The following is a 19,643-nucleotide window of genomic DNA, read 5'->3' as shown; positions in this document are numbered from 1 at the left end:
CACAGTCACAAAGGCAGTCTTACACACAACACTTTGATTCTTCCTCCGGAATGATGATTTCCACTGGACTTTTCAGAGCTCAAACACACGTAACCTTACATGAAAATCCGTAGCAGTTACCACAAGTAAGGAAATTTGCCAGAAGGCCTGAAGATAATTTTACAGTTAGAGGAATGATTGACAGAAGCCACTAGGAATTATGCTTTCATTTGGGTTTTTTTTCTTTTTTTTTTAATTAAAAAAAAAAAAAGTCAAGGGACTTTCAATGTAAAGACTTGTACTTAAAACTATTATGCTTCTATTTGAGGACTCACAAGATGGCAAAATATAAAATATTTGCTTCCTTATTATTATAGCTGACCTTTAAAAACATGTTTTTAAGTATACTGGCCATTTTCATTTAGCTATTGTAGTTCAAAACTTTGGAAGCATGTCACTATCGTGAACGTACAGAACAAACAACGTTGGTTCTCAATCTTTTTCTGGATTAAATTAGTGTAGCTATTTTTATCTAACACATAAGCATATATTAAACATCAGAAATGGAGGGACATGTAGTAACCTACCCAGCAAGTAGGCTCCCACTCTCAGTCATACCTTGGAGAAGATGTTCTCTCTATTACAGAAGTAACACAACCTCCAAAAACTAAAATTAGTATCTATGAATATTTACAGTCTTGACCGTTTCATCATTCAAAAAAATTAACGATACTATTTATACTGCATTGTTAACTCCTTTGTTAGAAACCTATAACCAAAACTAAGCCAACATTCAAACTTATCCAAAAAAATAAAGAAAAAAACCAAAACATTTTAAATGCCTGAATTAATATTATCGTGCTTTCATTTCAAAAGCTTACTTAAATTTTGTCATATTAATAAAATACCCACTCTACGTACACACACTGATTTTGCATCTTCTACATGTTGCAATAGCCTTCTACATTAAGACAGGAATTTTGTAATAAAAAGAGGGCACCATTTTACATTCAGAATACAAGGTTTCCAGCAGGACAAGCAAAATAAGTTGTATAGCTATAAATCACTCTTTGGCTATATCTTTTTATAACAATGCTTGCATTTGTACACAGTTAAAGCCAAATTACATAGAGATAAATTGGCAAAAATGTCCATTAGTACATAGTGGAAGAGCACTAGCTGCATTAGTACCAGGAACTCCACTTGTATATATTCCCAAGGACCTGCATGAGCTGTACAGCCCACACTGAGACACGTACTGCTACAGCTACAATGCTGTTGGCACTCAAGCTTTACAGAGTAAAACCAGCTGGGAGAAGCCTGCTCATAACTCATTCTGCAATATCTGATAAAGTTCCACATAACTGTTGGTATTACCTCAGCAGAGCTCTTACAAAACAAAATGCCCATTTCACCACAAAATTTATTGAAAGATCAAGGTCAACCTGGTAAAATATGCGTTCAATTATCTTTTAAGGATGACCTCATGTGTGATGACTTATGTTCTCTCTTTGAAGATAAATAAATGAACTTCCAAAATAAATAACTAGATAAATAAATAAACAAACAAAAAAACCCACTTCTTTTTTTTTTTGCACCTATTTAAACGACTCAGAGGTAGTATTTTAGAACACACAATAATGGAAATTATTTAGTTTACTGAAAAAAAAAATCCTGTTTTGATTTTTAATTTATTAAATCCCAGTAATATACCAGTACCTAAATTAGGCACTCGAGCAAGTGACTGAATTAAGGATACTAATTTCCCTTCATTTTGAATCAACTTAAAATTTTGAGTTCAAAAGTTCTAACGTAACACTGAACTCTCTTAATGCAGGTAATCAATAAGGACGAGTTTAAACTAAAAGGAAAAATGTTAACACATCTTCTAAAAAGCTGAGGTAAAATTCAACTATTTGTAAAAGACTAAACTGCACATAAACAAATCATTGCTTACTACCAACTTATTCTCTCATTTGAGAATAAAATATCAGCCAATTTCACAGATGTGGTTGTGATGCACAGTTACATCTACATCAGATGCAGAGACAGGTATGACAGAGTCACCTGACACATCTCCATAAACATGCAGTCTTCATTTAATGTCTTAACCAGGCAAAAGCTCCAACAACTGTTTGGGGACAGGATGCTCATTTGCAATCGAAGTCAGTAAATAAATATATATCTGTTCATCAAGAACGAGACTGGATGACGGGAAAAACTTTTGGATCTGCAAGCAGTATCACAAGCATAATCACAAGCTGACTGATCCTCCTCTCTTGGGGCATCCAGGGCCGCTAAGACTAACTCAGCTCTTTGCTCCAAGATTTGGTTGTTGGCCATCTACTTACACTGGACTTTGCCACTTTTAAGAGTACTGATAGAAACAACACCCATTCAGAATGACACAGTATTTCTAATGGTATGGAGAAAGTGAAGATGGCCATGGTCAAGCTGCCATGAAGTAACATTTGACCTCAGCTCTTATTCAGCAGATCACCCTACAACAACCTCATAGCTATTTTCTATTATGATTTGGCAAAGATGAGACAGTAGATAAATGTTAAACAGCCAAGTAGGATATATAAGAAGGTTTACATATCCATCTGCCTATCTCAGTCACACCAACACTTTCTCATCTGAATTTGACAGGAACAGAAAAAGCAGCAGCTGACAGAAGACTGGCCCTCCCCATTCACACCTTGCCTGAATCAGCCAAATCCTCAGAGAACCACTGGGTAAAATTCATGCATATATGTAGGATGTCTATTCACTAGTGAATTACAGAAATCATACGTAAATAATCAACAGGACAAAAATAACCTGCTTACACAATAAAAGCCTCTTGTGCCGAAAGTTAAGCCTAAAACAACACACATGGGTACAAAATCATATCCAGACACTATATCCTGCAAGTCTACACCAAAATACCAAAATCAAAAACTTTCAACAAAAGCTTGTAATAAACCCGTATCATGAAATATTTAACAACTTAAAAGTTGTTACTGATGTACTAAATATCTTTCAATGTTTTTGTATCAAAACCATTAGATCATTTTTACATTGTTTAACTTCCTTTGTATTGTTCTTAAAGTGTTTGTGGTTTTTTTTTTTTTTAATTCTCTAGTCCAATTATTCAGTTTACTTCCCTAAAGATTAAGAAAAACCTGGACTTCCTCCATGTGGGTGTACCTAAGCTCCATCCTAACAGGCAAAATTTTCATAGCATACAAAGAAACCAGAGAATCTAAAATATTACTTATCATGCCAAACATACAGCAAAGTGAAAGCAATCAATCCAGATGGCTCAGATGGTACCACAAACCTTCAAGAAGTATACTCAAACTACTAATTCTGTTTTCTGATCAGACAACATGCTCATCTTCTGTTCAGCCTAATAATTACTAACCAGTTACATTCACTGTTTTAAACAGTCACAGAGCATGACTTGGATAGAGGGATGCACACAGGTTGAATTAAATTTTACAAGCAGTCATTAAGTGACCTGCAATTGGAGTCCTTTTGCAATATTAAATGTTAAAATATTAATAAATTTGTATTTGTTTCTGGACCACTTACAGAAATTCTTATATGCCAGAGAGTAAGGCAGACCATAAAGTATATTTTAAGTTTCTAACAAAAGAAGACTACATGAGAAGGTTTTCTTTAAGAGCTAGTAGTGAAAACTGTCATATGAATTACCACTACAGTAAAGAGGTAGGCAACAAAAAATGGGACAATTAAAGGTGATGTATGACAAAAAGGAAGCCAGATAACACAGCTTCCAAAGACAGTTCTGTCATAAAATACATATTGTGCATTTCACTTACAAAACTAAAACCTTAAACTTAAAACTATCCAAGCATGTAGTATTAGTATGTATTATATCATTGTGTCAGTTATGCTCACTTTGACATTCCATTTCTATATTACATGAAGGCTGAAATGGAGTTTCCTTAGTTCCGAATACCTTCAACAGCGAAACACTGCCACCTTTTGGCTTGATACATAGACCTCGCCATTATAATTGTAAAACTTTCATGGGTTTTGGGATTTTTTTTTTTTTTGCTACATTTGCCCTTCATGGAGACAGTTGAAGTCTTCTGATCTTATTTAAAATTTTGTGCAGTACCCAGATTTTTCCATTAAAAAAAAAAAAAAGAAAAAAAAAGTATTAATTACAAAATAAACATTGTTTTTCTCACAAATATGCGCACATAGCCAAACAACTTCAGAAGCCACGTAATGTTTTATCTATTTTTTCTTTTTATCCCACAGCTCTTTTTTCTTGGCAGTTTTGATACACATATATACTGTATCACATAACATATTACACTGCATTCCTTTCCAGTGAAAACTTGGTAATGCATTCTTTGAACATCCGAGTTTTGAAAAATGATTATAGGAATAGCAATAACGCATCATTAAAATGCCATGTTCCTTACTCATATGTATATGTACAGTATTCTAGATTAAATATTAAATACTGATAGCTCAACATTTGTATAAGAATGTATGGAAACGTATGCAAAGTCACTTACACCAATGACACAATGTCCCCACGTTGTACATCATAATTTCGAATGCTCCACTGGTTTAAGAGCACTACATCAGATGCTTGTCTTCCCCCAGGATTCAAAGAAGGCTGAGAGAGGAGAGGAAAAAAATGCTTGAGTTGTACATTTCCTCTATGAGTCTTCCACCTACCTCTCGTTCCATCAGCAGGTGAAATCCATTAAATCAGTAAAAACGTACCCGCTTACTAAAAAGGGACCATGTATTCTGGGAAATATATTTCTTTATTAAATGCCATGTTAAATGTCATTGATTTATTAAAACTGTAGTTCGTATCTTTCAGGGCACTACTGTATCTTTACATTACAAATTAAGTTACGCAGGATACACACTTGTAACAAGCCTGATGAAAAGAAGTGATTGCCTTTACTGTATATTATTTAACATTAAAACCAAAGGAAAACCAAAACCACTAATTCCCAGAAAAAGCAAGTTTTCCACACACATCTTACTGCTTATGCAAGCATAACAAACTAAAAGTGAAACATACTTGTAACAATACTAATCTCAGCACCCTTTGCAAAGGGAAAAACCAAACCCTACAGCACATATTGACACTGCCAGTAAATGTAGGCCTTGTGTAACAGGATACATAATATGTTTAGTTAAACAGCAAACAAGGCTAGTTATGGACTAAAAGGAAACTTTCCAGTCAAGTAAGCCTGCTCAAAGCAGATCACCTCTAGCATTCAGAAATATGGTCCAAGTCTAAGCTATAAGTATATTAACACTCATTGTTATTTTATCTACTAGAACCTATGCATTGCAAGAGCCAGAAAAATGAAAACCAGAAGCTAATTACCAAATATTTTATTATTATTTTTAATCAGGATTTCCAGAATTATTTTCCACTTTCATAGCATCTCCCACTAAAGGACAGTATCTTTACATACAAATTATTTACACACAAATTCAGAAACAATTTGCAGTCATACGCATTTTACCAAACACAGGTGCATATGGACCAGAAGCTAACAATGATACTAAATACAAGACAAAGAGGCTGATCTTACAAAGCAGGAATCACGCATACGGTATATTCTCACAAAGCAAACTGCCTGGTACTCAAAGCAGCGTGAGTACCTAAAGGGCAGAAAAAGGTCATCAAAACAAATGGAAATTCTAAATCTATTCTTCCAAAAGATAATGTATTTTGCAGCTGATACTTAGAAGAGATTTACGTGAGTGTTCGCACACATTCCCTCTCAACTAAATCTGTATCAATTTCATCTTACAGAAATATACACCAGGTAGTTACAGTATTGCCTTCGTTGCATTACCCCATTGACTCATACTGTTTTCTGTATTTAAACAAAGGAAATGCTTTAGAGTTTAAATACTTCTAGATATTGCATAATCTTTTTAATTTAGAACACTCTAAATGTGTTACTATATTGCCTGTTATTTCTAAGAATACATTGCTCATGTGGTTTTGACATACAGAGTGGATCTCCAACTCATTACGTATCAGAATTATATTGCTGAGAAATATGGCAATTTAGAGATATTTTTTTTCTTTCTTACAGAATAACATGACATATTCAAAATACCCAGACAAAAATATTATTTTGGTAGAAGTGTAAGGAAAACTAGAACGAGACAACTTCCATTTTATATCAACAAGTCTTTCTCTAATGTAAATAACATAAATTGTGATTCCACAACAAGATGTATGGAAAGTATTTAATGCCGTATGTTCAGAAATAACTTAGTCCCCATGGCATTTTTACCAGTAGTAAGGTCTCCAGTATGGCAAAAAAGCATTCCATAAAATCAGTCAACAAACTGGCTCACAATGGCTCTGTATTTGTATAAGAAAAAAATACAGGGCCTTCTTCTTTCTTCTAGCTTGAAACATTATAACTTGTTTGCCCAAGTTCTTGGCATAATAGCCTGATGCAAATGAGACACACAGGTCTTAATTTAGAACTGTGGTGTAAAAGTCACAAAACATTCACTCTTTCCAATTACTAACTAATTTAACACTGAAAGCATGCAAATTGAGATCCTGAGCCATATGATGAAGCCTCACAGGACATGAGGTTCCATAAGTAGAAGGGTAAAAGCATGCCCTTTTACTATAAATAATGATTAACTTGATAGCTGTTATGCTGCTAGTGAATACCAGGTCACAACTTATTTGCTTATAGCTTGGGGAGAAGAACGAATATCCACATGAGCACACAGGCTTAGGTACAGTAATCCTAATAATAAAGTTAGAAGAAACTGCCACAGAATAATTACAACTGCTACTATGCATAATGGAACAGAACATTCAATAATGTTTGCTGCTGTAATAAGTGTGCTTCGTCAGAGATCGCTAGTCAGGCTACTTGCTATAATCCTTGGCATTAAATTGTTTGCAATAGAACTTGTACATAAAGTTGCACTTAATGCTGTCATCTTCCATCTCACTTGAAAACAGTCCATTTGATTTAATGAATTTACAGATGTATATACCCGTTGGGGGGTTCCCTCTTCCATATAATTATGTAAAAAGAGTTCACAATACCAGAGAAGCAATGAAACTCAATAGAAAAGAAAAACATAAATGGATATCAAGATGTCCATATGACATACATTTTAATGTATACAACCAGCAATACAAGAGGAATTACAAAAAATCCACAACAGACAATTAAGAAATCATGCTACCAGTTATTTGTGTCATTTGTATTCAGTGTTAAAACCAGAATACAACTCATTTGAAACACACTATTAACAAAATGCTAGATGAGCACAATAGTCTGTCACATCCTAAGAAACAAAGCCATCTCGCATAGGGATGAAAAAATACAAAATAAACAAACCAAACAAAAACAACACAGCAAAACAATAATTTGGGGGGAAAAAAAAGGCAATGAAACAATTAAAAACTGTTTAAATTATAAACTGCAATAGTTCACTGTTATTCCCTATAGCTTAGAGTCAGCACAAGTGAAAATTATGACAGGTGGCACTGTAGAAACACAAGATCAGCTTGAGACAATGAAATGCATGAAGTCTGTCTTAATTGATTGGGAATAAATCAGAAAAATTGTATTCTCATTAGAAGCTTTATTCAGTGTGCTTGCCAGGGTGTCAAAAAGTATTATCATCTTCAGTAACTATGAAGCAGCAGTAAGGCTGGCCCAAAACAAAAGGAGAAAGTGAGGGGGGAGAGACAGCACACAACAGAGAACAAGAGTAGGAGAGAGAGCATGACAGAGATTTATCCCTTGCTTCTTGTCAGAACTTTTAATTTCAGGCTCAGCAGGAGCCAAAATGATGAGTACACAAAGCAGCTAGACATTTCAGAGGTCTAATACAAACAAATTCTCGGGAATCATACCATGATACCTTCAAATTGAGACAATAAGATATCACTGGAAGCACACAATTAATGCATGTATGACTGCATGCTGACTGAACTTCTTCCTCATACTCGTAGCTTTCAGATACGTTCAAGATAGATCACTCCAGAGAACAGAGCAAATAAATGGAATTGCAATGTGATGACCAGTACTCCTTCAAGCTACCCTGCAAGAGAGGGATATATTCCTTATAATTATGCCCCTGTCAGACTTAGTTAGGTGTCTACTAAATCTCGGCAAGGATATTAGTATTTTATCAAAAGCACTATGAAGGAGGCTTTTTGTAGTCTGAAAAATATCCATATTCATAGAAGTTTAAAACAAACTTCTATTTCAGTGCTGCAGTGCAAAATGAAACCAGAGAGAGAATTTTACAGACACTGAGATGTCAGTGAAGTTAGAAATGTCAGCTTTCAAAGCTAGCCATACTTCAATCAACAGAAGGAATGTTTAGTCAAAAAACACATCAAGGGAAAAGCTTAGATTTTTATCACCTGATGACTATATATTGCTTTCCCTAGCCACTGCAGACTGCATATCCTTCTTTGTCAGGTTGAGTAACTCTGATCAAATAACTGTAGTGTTTTGCAAATCTTCCATGGATAAACAACATTTAACTATATGCTCTTCAAGTGAGCACAAATGCAATACCCCAGAACAATACCAGAGCACCCCCAAACACTTGAGACTTAGACTTCAAAGGAAACCTAAAACTCTGGTCTTGACCAGAGGAGCTTAACAGACTCATGGAGTAGAAAATTTTTTTTCCAGCTACTAAGGTAAAACTAGCCAAACAAGGACGGGTGACAACAGAACACTATTTCAGAGACGGAAAAGCCCAAACATTGAAAGGCAATGGGGCACACTAATAAAAAACACTGCTCAAAAATTAAAGCTCAGGTCTTGCTCACTAGTTGAAAACAAAAACACACAGCAAAAAAAAAAAAGCAACAACAAAACAAACCTCCCCCCCCCCAAAAAAAAAACATAAAAGCCAAGATGCAGCTGCATCGTGAGTACCGTATGTGGCTCTAGATCCCAACAAAGGCAAAAAAAGGTGAGAGAGAGAATGGGGAAGTTTTAATCGTCTGGCTTATTTTCTATTATCTAGATGTTGATATGTATTTCAGTTTCTCCTGTCTGAAGACAGTAAAAAAAGAGTATGAAACCATTTTCCCCAGTTTCCCACTCCTCTCTTCCTTTCTAGAGCAAATTTCTGGCTCTGCAACTGTAAAACCTGAAATTCTCCTACCTTTGATTGGTCATCAATGATATTCAGAATAATACGCATGAAGAGGGCAAAGGTAACTTTATGTTACAACTAACTTCTGATCTTGGATTGTAGAATTACTGGAGTACAACGATTTGACTTTTGTCCCCATTGAAGTGAGAGCTGCCTTCTAGACCAGCTGTGGTTTCTTGACAGAGGCTAAACACCAGATTACAAACTGTCACAAAACGCACAAAATCACCTTGCCTTCCCTCTTCTGCACCACATGCTTTTTACAGCATTAAACACACATCAGCCAAGCCCATGTTCCAGCCTAAGTTTTGTCTGTGTAAATGACTCACAATTCAAATTCCAGCAGCTAGTCTTGACTGCTGTGAAGCCTCTCTTTAGGGTTCTGAGCTTATTTAAACAATCAGGAAAGAGGACTTTGCATCCAAGAATCAAATCCTTAGTCTCTGCTAATTGGAATGTTGCACTATTGGAACAAAATAATCAGTGGTGACGCAAGCAACACAGAGTGTGTATGATCTAAGATGCAGAGGAACAACATAAAAATTGGCTAACTGCATCACAATATATATTTTTCAAGTCCAAATAACAGAGGAAACAAAGAAGATGTTTACTATCTTTGAAATGTTACACAGCCTATCTATATTTATTTTCTTACACTCTGCAAACATTCAGAATAACCAAAGAGTAGATGACTGCTAAATGACTAGGAAGATACCAAAAAAAAAATACATCTTTATCATTACTTAGATATATATTTTTTTCTTTTTCCTTTACTGAGAGAAAATTTTGGCAATTTTTCTTCTCAAAACCTTTTCATATCATAAAAGTATTTGTTTAACAAAATCAAAATTAAACTATTCCATAATACAACGTGGTCATTTAATATCAATGGAGAGAAAAGACTGCTATTCCACTTTACTATTACCAGCAGATGTTCTCTTTTTAATCTCCTGACATACAAAAAACATTTCCGGCAATACCTGCATTGACGCTCCTTCCACCCTTGCAACGCAGGCAACTCTATCCAGGAAAGTCACCGTTATTGGAACAGCAACAAAGAAACCTTTAAAAAAGGCTTTAATGTATCTCTTCCCCAGCCCTTGAGCCTGCGCCATAATCTGAAAAATACAAGGGAAAAAAAACAGTTATAAAACAAATTTTGAGTAACAACACAACATTATAGCAATCCAACAAGGAGCAATTACAATAAATTAATTATATTAACTGTTACATCCTCCCAGTACACACAGGTGGGGGGGTAGAATTTGCACACAGAAATGAACATAACAGAAATCTTCATCAGCTTTTCTTGATACTTGACATTCATTTACCCTTTAGCTAATTTGGCCATTTCTTGTGATCCTGTGCTAGCAGAAGTACTTGATAAAAATGACTCAATGATAACAGTTCAGCTAAGCAAGAAGCAAACTGATACAACCAGATGAAATCTAATTACGCATTTCAGGTGTTGGGAGGATTAAAAATCAACTAGATTGGAATACCCAATTACAGAGCATTCAGTTGGAGTTTACAACAAAAATCCTGTAAATGATTTTATTTCCATACACTGGTAATTAGTGACCCCCAAATACGTATTGTGTTATGTTAAGGAAAGGCTGACTCTTTGCAAAACATCGCCATTTCTTTGTTCAATATCATCATGCATAAAAATGCACAAACACACGATTTCCACGCTTGTGGTAACTGCAAACATCTAAAACCAATTCAAATTGTCATGTCTATCATAGGGACACACAGAACTGTCTGTTCACTATTCCATCAGAAAGTTGAAAGTATTTTATGAAGCTGGGCAGCTAAGTAATGACACATGGGACACGAGTTGGAGTATTCCGCTTCAACTCACCATTTTTTTTATGCTGTTTCCCATCTATTAATTTAGCCCTGAATCACTGAATATCCTTGAAAAATACCTACAAACTACTCTGAAACACAAGTTGTTTTACCTTATTAGTTATACCTCTGAAAAGCAAGCTGAATATCCAGGTACTGCTGCAAAGGTACAGACTACTTTATGTAACTGCAATTTCATTATAAGAAATGCTGCCCTTCACCTACCAGCAAATCCAATTTAAACTGTTGTTTCCACCTAATAATCCCTGGTAGACTCCATACAAGTTCAGTCTGTGGAGTCCTTGCTCTCTCTATCACATCCTAACTCTGACAGTAATAGGAGAAAACAGACTGTGCCCTGAACTTTTGAGTCTTTCAGTGTGATTAAAGAACACAGCACTATTTTTCAAACAAAATAATGGAAAACATAAATACATGCAGATTCATTCAATCCTCTTACAAACAGAATATTTAAAATTTCACAGTATAATAATTTTTCTTTGTTGCATTTTCAGCAATATGGAAGTGATGAACTATTTGTATGCAAAATACAAATTCATATCACGCTGATGCAACAGTATTGAAAACAGTATTTCTGTCACAGATATGACTTCTTAATTCCATAAAGCATTATGCTGAAGAGAGGAAACTTAGTTCTACAAAGTAAGCCATCAGCATATTCTTCAGTAAAATTCTTTATAAGTATTAATAGCCTTGCAATGACAAGATCTTTCTTCTAAAAGACATGAACAACTTTACTTCTGACATTCACCTTGACAAGGTTTTAATTTTTTTTGTTCAGGTTTTTTGGTTGTTTGGTTTTGGTGGGTTTTGCGGGTTTTTTGGGGGGGGATGAGGGGGTATTTAAGTGGAAATGCTTCACCACCATCTATAACTGTTGCTCATAACACAAGTTTAACTAGTAAAAAGTGTACTTAACGCTTGTAATTTGATTATATTTTCTTCTTGCACATTTCACAAAACATTTTCAGTTTGCGTCAGCAGCTTCCACAGAGAATTTGAAATAGGTTGTGGAACAGAACAAAAACCTCATCAGTTCAAGACAAATGTTAAAATGATTTACTTTCAGCTTATCGTTTAAAAACTCGTTATTGGTACCAATCCACAGAAAGAAACTACTGCCTCAGTCAGCACAGATCTACCCTTAGAATGATTCCACATAAAAAGAGAATCCCTAAAACTTATGGGTTTTTCTACTGTTTAACAAACTATATACCACTTCATACACCTCAACACCCTTTCTCTCAACCTACTGATTCTGAATGTTGCCTCTTGAGTTTTCTGGCTGGAATCCTACCCTGCTAGGAGGTCTGGCATATCTCAGACCTCCTGCACTTTGACAACAACATCAGCCTGAAAAGACAATTTTGAGATCTTGCCCATAAGCGTATTTACCATGTTCTCTTACACTCACTTTTTAAACTGAAAGACACTGCCTGACAGATGTATCACAATATGACTGATTTAAGAAATATTTTTGTAAAGAAATCAGATGAATTTACTAGCTCTTTAAATTCCGCATAGTCAAACCTATGTTGCACTAGTATTGAAGCATGAATGTTCACCCCATTCCTTCTACTAAATCCATTGAAAGATCTCATAAACTTCTTGCAATAGTGCCATGCTTGTATTTGAAAAAAAATAAAATGTAGTACCTGATGGAACTGGTCAGACAATCCACAGGAGACCAACCATATGCTCCTGGAACTACAAGCTAATTAATAGTGACACAGAATCTAGCAGCCACGTTAAAACAGTTATGACAAAATAGTACATTCTCAGTACATCACTCGGCCAAGGCAACACCAGGAACATTAAGCAGCTGTGAAGAAAGGTGGGAGCTCACGTCCTACTTCTATGGTTTTGGACACATGCGATATTACAAGGCACAGTATCAATAAAGATGAGGGGAAAAAACACCAGCAGCACCCCTACAAGCAATCAATTTGCAAAGCCACCAAAGACAACAACTCCTGTTGTGCTGACTTCTCTACATGCCCTGATTTATTTTTGTTCTTTCATATTCCTCCCTCTACTAGGCAACTGATCAAACCACTGGTTTTATTTTCCATCCATACCGAGATAAATTCTTCAGTTCCAGTCACATGCTACATTCTGAAAGCTTCCTGGTTCCCCACCTCCCACAAAAAAACAGGACAGCTTTTCCACAGGACACAAACTGAGCAGGCCTGATCCTTGTATATAAACATAAAAAGACAGTCATCATATATACCATTTTAAAAGTGTAAATTCACCCAAGTAATAATTCAGTAACAGTTGGTTTAAATGCTTTCCAAAAATGAGATCCCTGAATTATCAGTGTTTAATGATACTGTGTGGAGCTCTCTGGTATGTAAAATTCAAAAGATTTCCAAGATAACTGTGGATTTTAAAAGCATCATGTTTCCAGAGCGAAAATCTGAAATCCAATGCAGCGCCTGGTTTATGCTGACAGCAGGTTTAAACGCAGGTCAATAAAGCAAATGAAGGATTCTTTGCTCAAAAAAAAAACCCACTAATTTCACCAACTCATATTTTTGGATCTCTCCCCAGTCAGGGAACACCTTGAAAAAGATCAACAAACCACAACACTTTAAAGACGGTGCAACAAAATAAAACACATAAAACATAGAAAAATAATTTGGAGATGCATACACCCTTCAGCATTTGTAAATTACACCTGATTTAGGGTAAAGAAAAACAAACAAACAAACAAACAAAACAAAACAAACCACAAAACAGAATAATTAAATAGAACTAACAAACTGCATAGCAGCAACCTTGAAAACTTGCTTGAAATGGCTACATAGACAAGAAAAATCCAAGATCAAAAATGCTAGCATATAGCAGGTCAAAGCATTAAGAATTTCACATTGTGCAGCTCAGAGATTAAGGCAGATGGAGCACAGCATTATCTGGACTGAAGTATTTGGTGCACAAAAGGTCCAGGGATTATAATGAGCCTCTCGTGGGTACTACAACATATGGAGCAGAGATGCTATTTAGATAGCTCTCTATGTATAAAATGTTTATTTTTTCCTACACTTGCCTGCACATTAGAAGACACTGTTTATCAAACAGCCTGCAGAAAAATCATCAAGTAACATTCAGAAAGCCCCAGGTTACAATATATTTGCAAATCTAGGTACTTAAAAATTACCCATAGAAGCATGATAGGAAATATAGCTGTAAAAACGAACCATTAGCAGCCATCCACGAAGGAAATAAAATGGCCCCTGATGTTCTTCTACATGAAGGCATGTGAGGGAACAGGAAGGAGGGAATTACAGCCTATATGCAAAACAACTATGCAGCCAAGACTTCCATGTTAGTTTGAAAGGACCCATTAGATATAGTTCAAAATTACTAATTACACTATATACAGTTCCATAATTTATTGAAATAACCAACTTCTCTGTCAATCGCAATATGCATTTTTCTATAAGTCAATGACATCACACTAGAATTCTGGGATATACGGTTTGAAAACAAGGAAGACTTGCATAACAGAAAATACCAAACCACATGAGTGAGCCCAATTCCACTGCAACCTATGAAATATAAAATTGAGCACAAAAGCTTTTGTTTTAAGTAAGACTGCTGCAACTTGAAGACAAGGTTATACCTCGTCTAACAATTGTGATGAAAAAGATGCTGCTCAGTATCAGAATCTGTATGATCTTTTTAACACGTGCCTCTTCTACAACCTTTCATGAGACAAGGCTACAGCAAACTAATGCCATAAAGCCTGACCCTCGCTTCCCACTTAGTCGTATATTTCAAGAACTTTTACAGTACAGTGGTTTTTGAAAGGGTACAAGTATGCAGACTTTTTAGTAGGTTAATTTATGTCATATAAATGTATCCAGGTACTAGCTGATGAGCAGTTATGATGGTGATGAATGCAACAGAATGACCAAAATGCATGGGTCTATGATAGTTTTCAGTTCAAAATAATCAAAATACATCAGTCCATTTAAGTTTTCATTTAATAATATTGCCTAGTTCCAGAAGGAGCTCTCATTTATCCTTCTACAAAGACAATTCCATCCTGGTATTATTTCACCATAGTGGTGATATTTCTATTCCATTCATGGGGGTTGGAACTAGATAATCTTCAGGTCCTTTCCAACCCTAATAATTCTATGATTCTATTTATACACTACACACAGGTTTTCCTCACAGTGTTCTTCCACTGACACACCACCATTAAGGAATACCACTCTGTTGTGAGTTTGGAAATATCATGCATCATGGAAACGACTATTGTACCATTGAAGCAGAAAAACCTAACCTGATCAGCAGTTTTAGTAACTACTCGTGTGGTCTGTAATGCTCTGCTGTTCTGTTTCTCCGAGGTCAGTCACTTTGCCCCCTAATATTCCTACATCCCATCACTGGGATCTGCCTCACGTACAAAGGCTGAGTCCACATGTTGGTTGCAACTGGAAAGAAATTCATATTGCTTATTCTTACAAATTCATTTTGTGTCCCAAGGACACAAATCTTACCCTCATGGACAATCTTGTATTTCCAAACAAAACATTTCGCTCTTCAAACATAAAGCAAAAATTGAAGAAAATGCAACTGTAGCTGAAAGTTTTCCTTAGAAATTAAAGTAACAACTATTTCACAATGGAGAGTAATCAGCCACCGCTCGGTTCTGACAAGTTATTCAGGATTCCATTTTATGCACTTGAGCAGTCAAGAAAAGGAACGGCAATACAACCACTTTTCTATTAAAAAAAAAAAAAAGATATTAGCAATTGTTAGAAATCAAATATTTTCAGAGCACTTCAACTGCAGAAGCAATGCAAGTTTTCAAGTACTATCGCACAGGTGACTGGCAGGGTACCAGCTGTTCTAACATAAAAGATAACGCAATATTTTTATGCATATTTCTGTATCTTCAAAGAAACTAGTCATCAATACATATTGTACATAAAGAAAAGTATCCAATTCCATCAATTTTGGAACACATTTAAGTGAACAACATAAGACATTTAGCTTCTTGCAACTGAAAGTTAAGTTGCCTTTCAGCTTAAAGATTCAGGGCACGCAAAGCAAGTTAATTTTATAAATTGATTTGAAGTGCCCTTTACAAACAACTACCAGCTGCTGTTATGTTTTGGTCTCGAGTTTACTGCATAAATGAGGTGTTGCTTCCAAACTCACTAAATGTGTAAATTATATTTACAGTAAATCATAACGTAACCTTTGATTTTTCATTCATTTGCACATTTATCTAGTCAGCTCTCTGGATCATTTCAAGTACCACGGAACTGTCATGCTAATTGTGGCTACCTAGAATTGGCCAAAAAACAACAAACAAACAAACAAACAAATTAAAAAAGGAAGGGGAGGAAACACTCAGTTTTAATCAAACTATGGAACATTAGTATTCATATATCATCCAATTAAGTAGTCCAAACATAACACATTCCATTCAAAACATGAATATTGCCAGACACAAGCTATTTTCGAAGTTTCTGCATTTGAATTAAGGACAAGTAAGTTAATCACAGAACAGGAAAGTTTCTTTTAGCCCAATGGAAAACAAACTTAATACAAGAAGAAATGAATACAAGAAACAAGCTTCTTGGCTATAAATCTTTCAAGTATGTAAGTATGCAATGAGTATATAAGGACAGAATAATAACTGACAATATTTATTATGGCATGAATAAATAATTCCAAAAATAATAATAGTGAGAATGTATTTAATAAATGAAAAATAACTTCAAGAACCTGGGTTTTATCCTTGAACATTAGAGGTCACTGTGGGACTTTCTAAGAGCATACCTAGCATATACTGTGAAAACCATTCACCACCATATTGATTTTGAGTCTGGGATTTGTGATAACTTCAACTACCATGTCAAGTTTTTGTGCCCTAAGAATAAACAAAGCAACTAAAATGTAAGCATTAGGATCCAGGTATTCCAGAAATAGCTGGAATCTGTGTCATAATGGTCAAATTATAAGAATCTCAACAGAAAATTCCAACTGCGACTATGAAACCATTTGAATCTTAAAATTGTTATTCAGCATGGTCCAAATATTATTCTCTTGGATGTGGATACCACTATACCATGTGTAAAGTTATCTCCCATCTATTCCAAGAGCAAATTTATTACAGTAATGAAATACAAGTTAAACAGAAGAATCCTTAATTTTACAAGTAAAAGAAATGGAAGGCTCCTAGAAATCTCCCAGTCACAACAGTTTAAAATGTAATTTATTTTTTTTTACAAAGTGCATGTGGATTCAGTTACAAAGCTTAATATTGGAAAAGCCAAGTCTAATTCTGAAGCTTTCTTAAGTAAAATTATTTCATCTAACCTGAAATCCCCCAAGAGGTTTTATTTGTCAACCGATTATGCTTGGAAGATGATTCCTATTTTCTTCCTAGTTGAGCAACTAATAACTATGTGTAACATACAGTATTATGAGATTAGGGCCTACTTGGTGTTCAGCTGCAGTTTTTCTAAGATTTTCATTACTTCCAAAAAATAACAATTTTCCTTAAAAACATTAAGCACACTGCAGAGACATGTCTAGGAATTGCTGAATCTCTTCAGCTTCAAGCATCGTGGCATTTACACGGAGAAGCATTAAACTAAGAACAGGAAAAAAGAGAAGTACCAGACACGGAAAAGCAGCCACTTCAAGGTAAGTTGTATCATTATCAACTAAAATAATAATTTATCTCTCAGATGACCAAGATGTAGGGTAACAGCAATGCCACTCTAGAAAATTGTCATTAACTAGTCCTCACAGGACAAATAGAAGACCTGATGCAAGCTTAATAAAGCAGGAAAATGCCAAGTAAGTACTGATTCCAGTCCAGGATCAAGAACACTGCAGGGAAGTTCCAGGCGCAGAAAAAACTCAAATGAACTCACAAGCACATCCACAACCCACTTTCGAGCCCTGCTGCCTCCTACACAAGTGCTCTGCTTCCTCCTTTCTCTCTACCTTGCTGCGTGGCAAGGTGATTCCTCCCTGAATCACCACTAAAGGTCAGAATACACAGAAAAGAACAGTGCTTCACACGACCAGCTTTGCCACAACTTTTTAATCCAGTCCCTTCCCCCGGGGAGGTAAAACCTCGGTAATGCAAGCGAGGGGAGGACAAGGGAAGCAGCCTGCACCAACAAAACGGCTGAGAGGCGGCGGATTGACACGTGGCTGCCACCGCAGGCGCTCGCTGTCGCCGGGCTCCTGCCAGTACGCCGCGGTTCCTCCAGCCCCGCTGCGAGCACTGCCTCCCACCGAGCGGGTCCTGTGGCCACGCCGCCTCACCTCGTCCCGAGCGGGAGGCGGCGCTGCGGCCAGCGGTGCTGGGGACCCGGGGAGCCGGGTCCCCTTACCGGCAGAGAAGCCGCGCTCCTCTGCTCTCCCCGCCCCAGGGGACCCTCCACAGGGAGGCACCAATAGCCCAACGGCCGCGGGCGGGCGGAGGCAGGGGCGGAACAGAGGGGAGGAACAGAGAGGAGGAACAGAGAGGCTGGCGCGGGCTGGCGGCCCGGCTCACATGCGGCAATGTGTCTTTCTCACACCCCCACGCTCTCCCTCCTCACGCCCGTCCCCCTCCCTCCTCCACCACGGCGCCAGCCGCTCCCCTCCCCGGCTCCGCTCTGAGCCCGCCCGGCTTCCGTCGCTTCACCCACCCCACTCCCGCGGACGCTCCGTCCCGCTTACCCTCTCCTCCCTTCGGCTGGGGGCGGACCGACAGTGCCTCGGTCACGTGGGTTAGTGGCGGTGGTAGGGCCGGGCGCGGCGTGAGGAGGACGCAGGCCCAGCTTGGGCAAAGCCGGCTGGGAGACTGGAGTTGCCTGTCCGTGCGCGGATCGGATCGGATCGGATCGGATCGGATGGGATCGGATCGGATCCGACCCGACCCGACCCCACCCCGGCGTGGTGTGGGTTCTCGGCTGCAGAGGTTGCACCGAGAGCTTAGTTCTGGCCCGCTCGGAGCGGCGCTCTGCGAGGCGGTGTGGCCTGACTGGATTGGCTTGTATCAGAGCCATTTGCGGAGAGGTCTGACTTTTCTGAAACGTCTGTACTGTTGTGTGAGAGCCCCCAAAGCCTGAGGCCGTTGGGTTTTAGCAGCCGTGATTTCAGTGGTGACGGAAATGCAGATATACAAGGGATCCGCTGTTGTGGCCATGTTTTGGCAGTTCGATAAAAATTAACTGGTCTGAGTATTAATGTATAATATTGGGAGTTTTTACATGATAGTCCAGTATAAGGCAGTTCTGTAAATTTGATATATTGTAATCCACTCAGAAAAGGCAGGGTTTTGTTAGCTGATGAGTTAGTCATCCTAGTGCATCCCAGATTTCATCCGGACTGATGGAAACCACAGATGCTGCAGATCGAAGCTAGCTGTGTGATACTTCCAGTCCTGTGTTCATGAATGGAGCATGATTGTTCCTGTCCAGTGCAGATGAATACACTGGGGCTTGGTTTCAGTCACAGTGTTTGTTTTTATCAGCTGCTGTAACAAGTGCAGGTGCTGCTATAATCTGAAGCAGGAGGTTTTCCAGATAGTTCATGTACCTTCAAGAGTTGATGGGCACATTCATGGCAGAGAAATACACTAAAGGTGGTTATTC

General features: G+C 37.3%; 1 protein-coding gene across 5 annotated transcripts in view; it reads right to left on the bottom strand.

Annotated features, from left to right (window-relative positions):
* Positions 1 to 18,732, bottom strand: part of IMMP2L (inner mitochondrial membrane peptidase subunit 2) — a 180,175-nt gene extending 161,443 nt beyond the window's left edge. For 3 of the 5 annotated variants that reach the window (XM_061373106.1, XM_061373107.1, XM_061373103.1), the window contains exons 1-3: positions 18,328 to 18,424; positions 10,131 to 10,268; positions 4,521 to 4,624 (exon numbers count right to left, since the gene is read on the bottom strand). In XM_061373106.1, the coding sequence (XP_061229090.1) occupies positions 4,521 to 4,624; positions 10,131 to 10,265 (239 nt within the window). In that variant the 5' untranslated portion in view covers positions 10,266 to 10,268; positions 18,328 to 18,424. Of the gene's footprint in view, positions 1 to 4,520; positions 4,625 to 10,130; positions 10,269 to 12,275; positions 12,452 to 18,327; positions 18,425 to 18,726 lie in introns of those variants that run through there. The other 2 variants (XM_061373105.1, XM_061373104.1) reach the window with 2 other exon arrangements.
* Between the last annotated feature and the right edge of the window lie 911 nt (positions 18,733 to 19,643).

This window comes from Neopsephotus bourkii, unplaced genomic scaffold (assembly GCF_033783945.1).
Source record: "Neopsephotus bourkii isolate Nb327-2 ecotype Australia unplaced genomic scaffold, CSIRO-AGI_Nbou_v1 NB_1624, whole genome shotgun sequence".
Classification (NCBI taxonomy): domain Eukaryota; kingdom Metazoa; phylum Chordata; class Aves; order Psittaciformes; family Psittacidae; genus Neopsephotus; species Neopsephotus bourkii.
The sequence above is the reverse complement of the archived record's forward strand: the minus strand, read 5'-3'. Positions and strand labels throughout refer to the sequence as shown.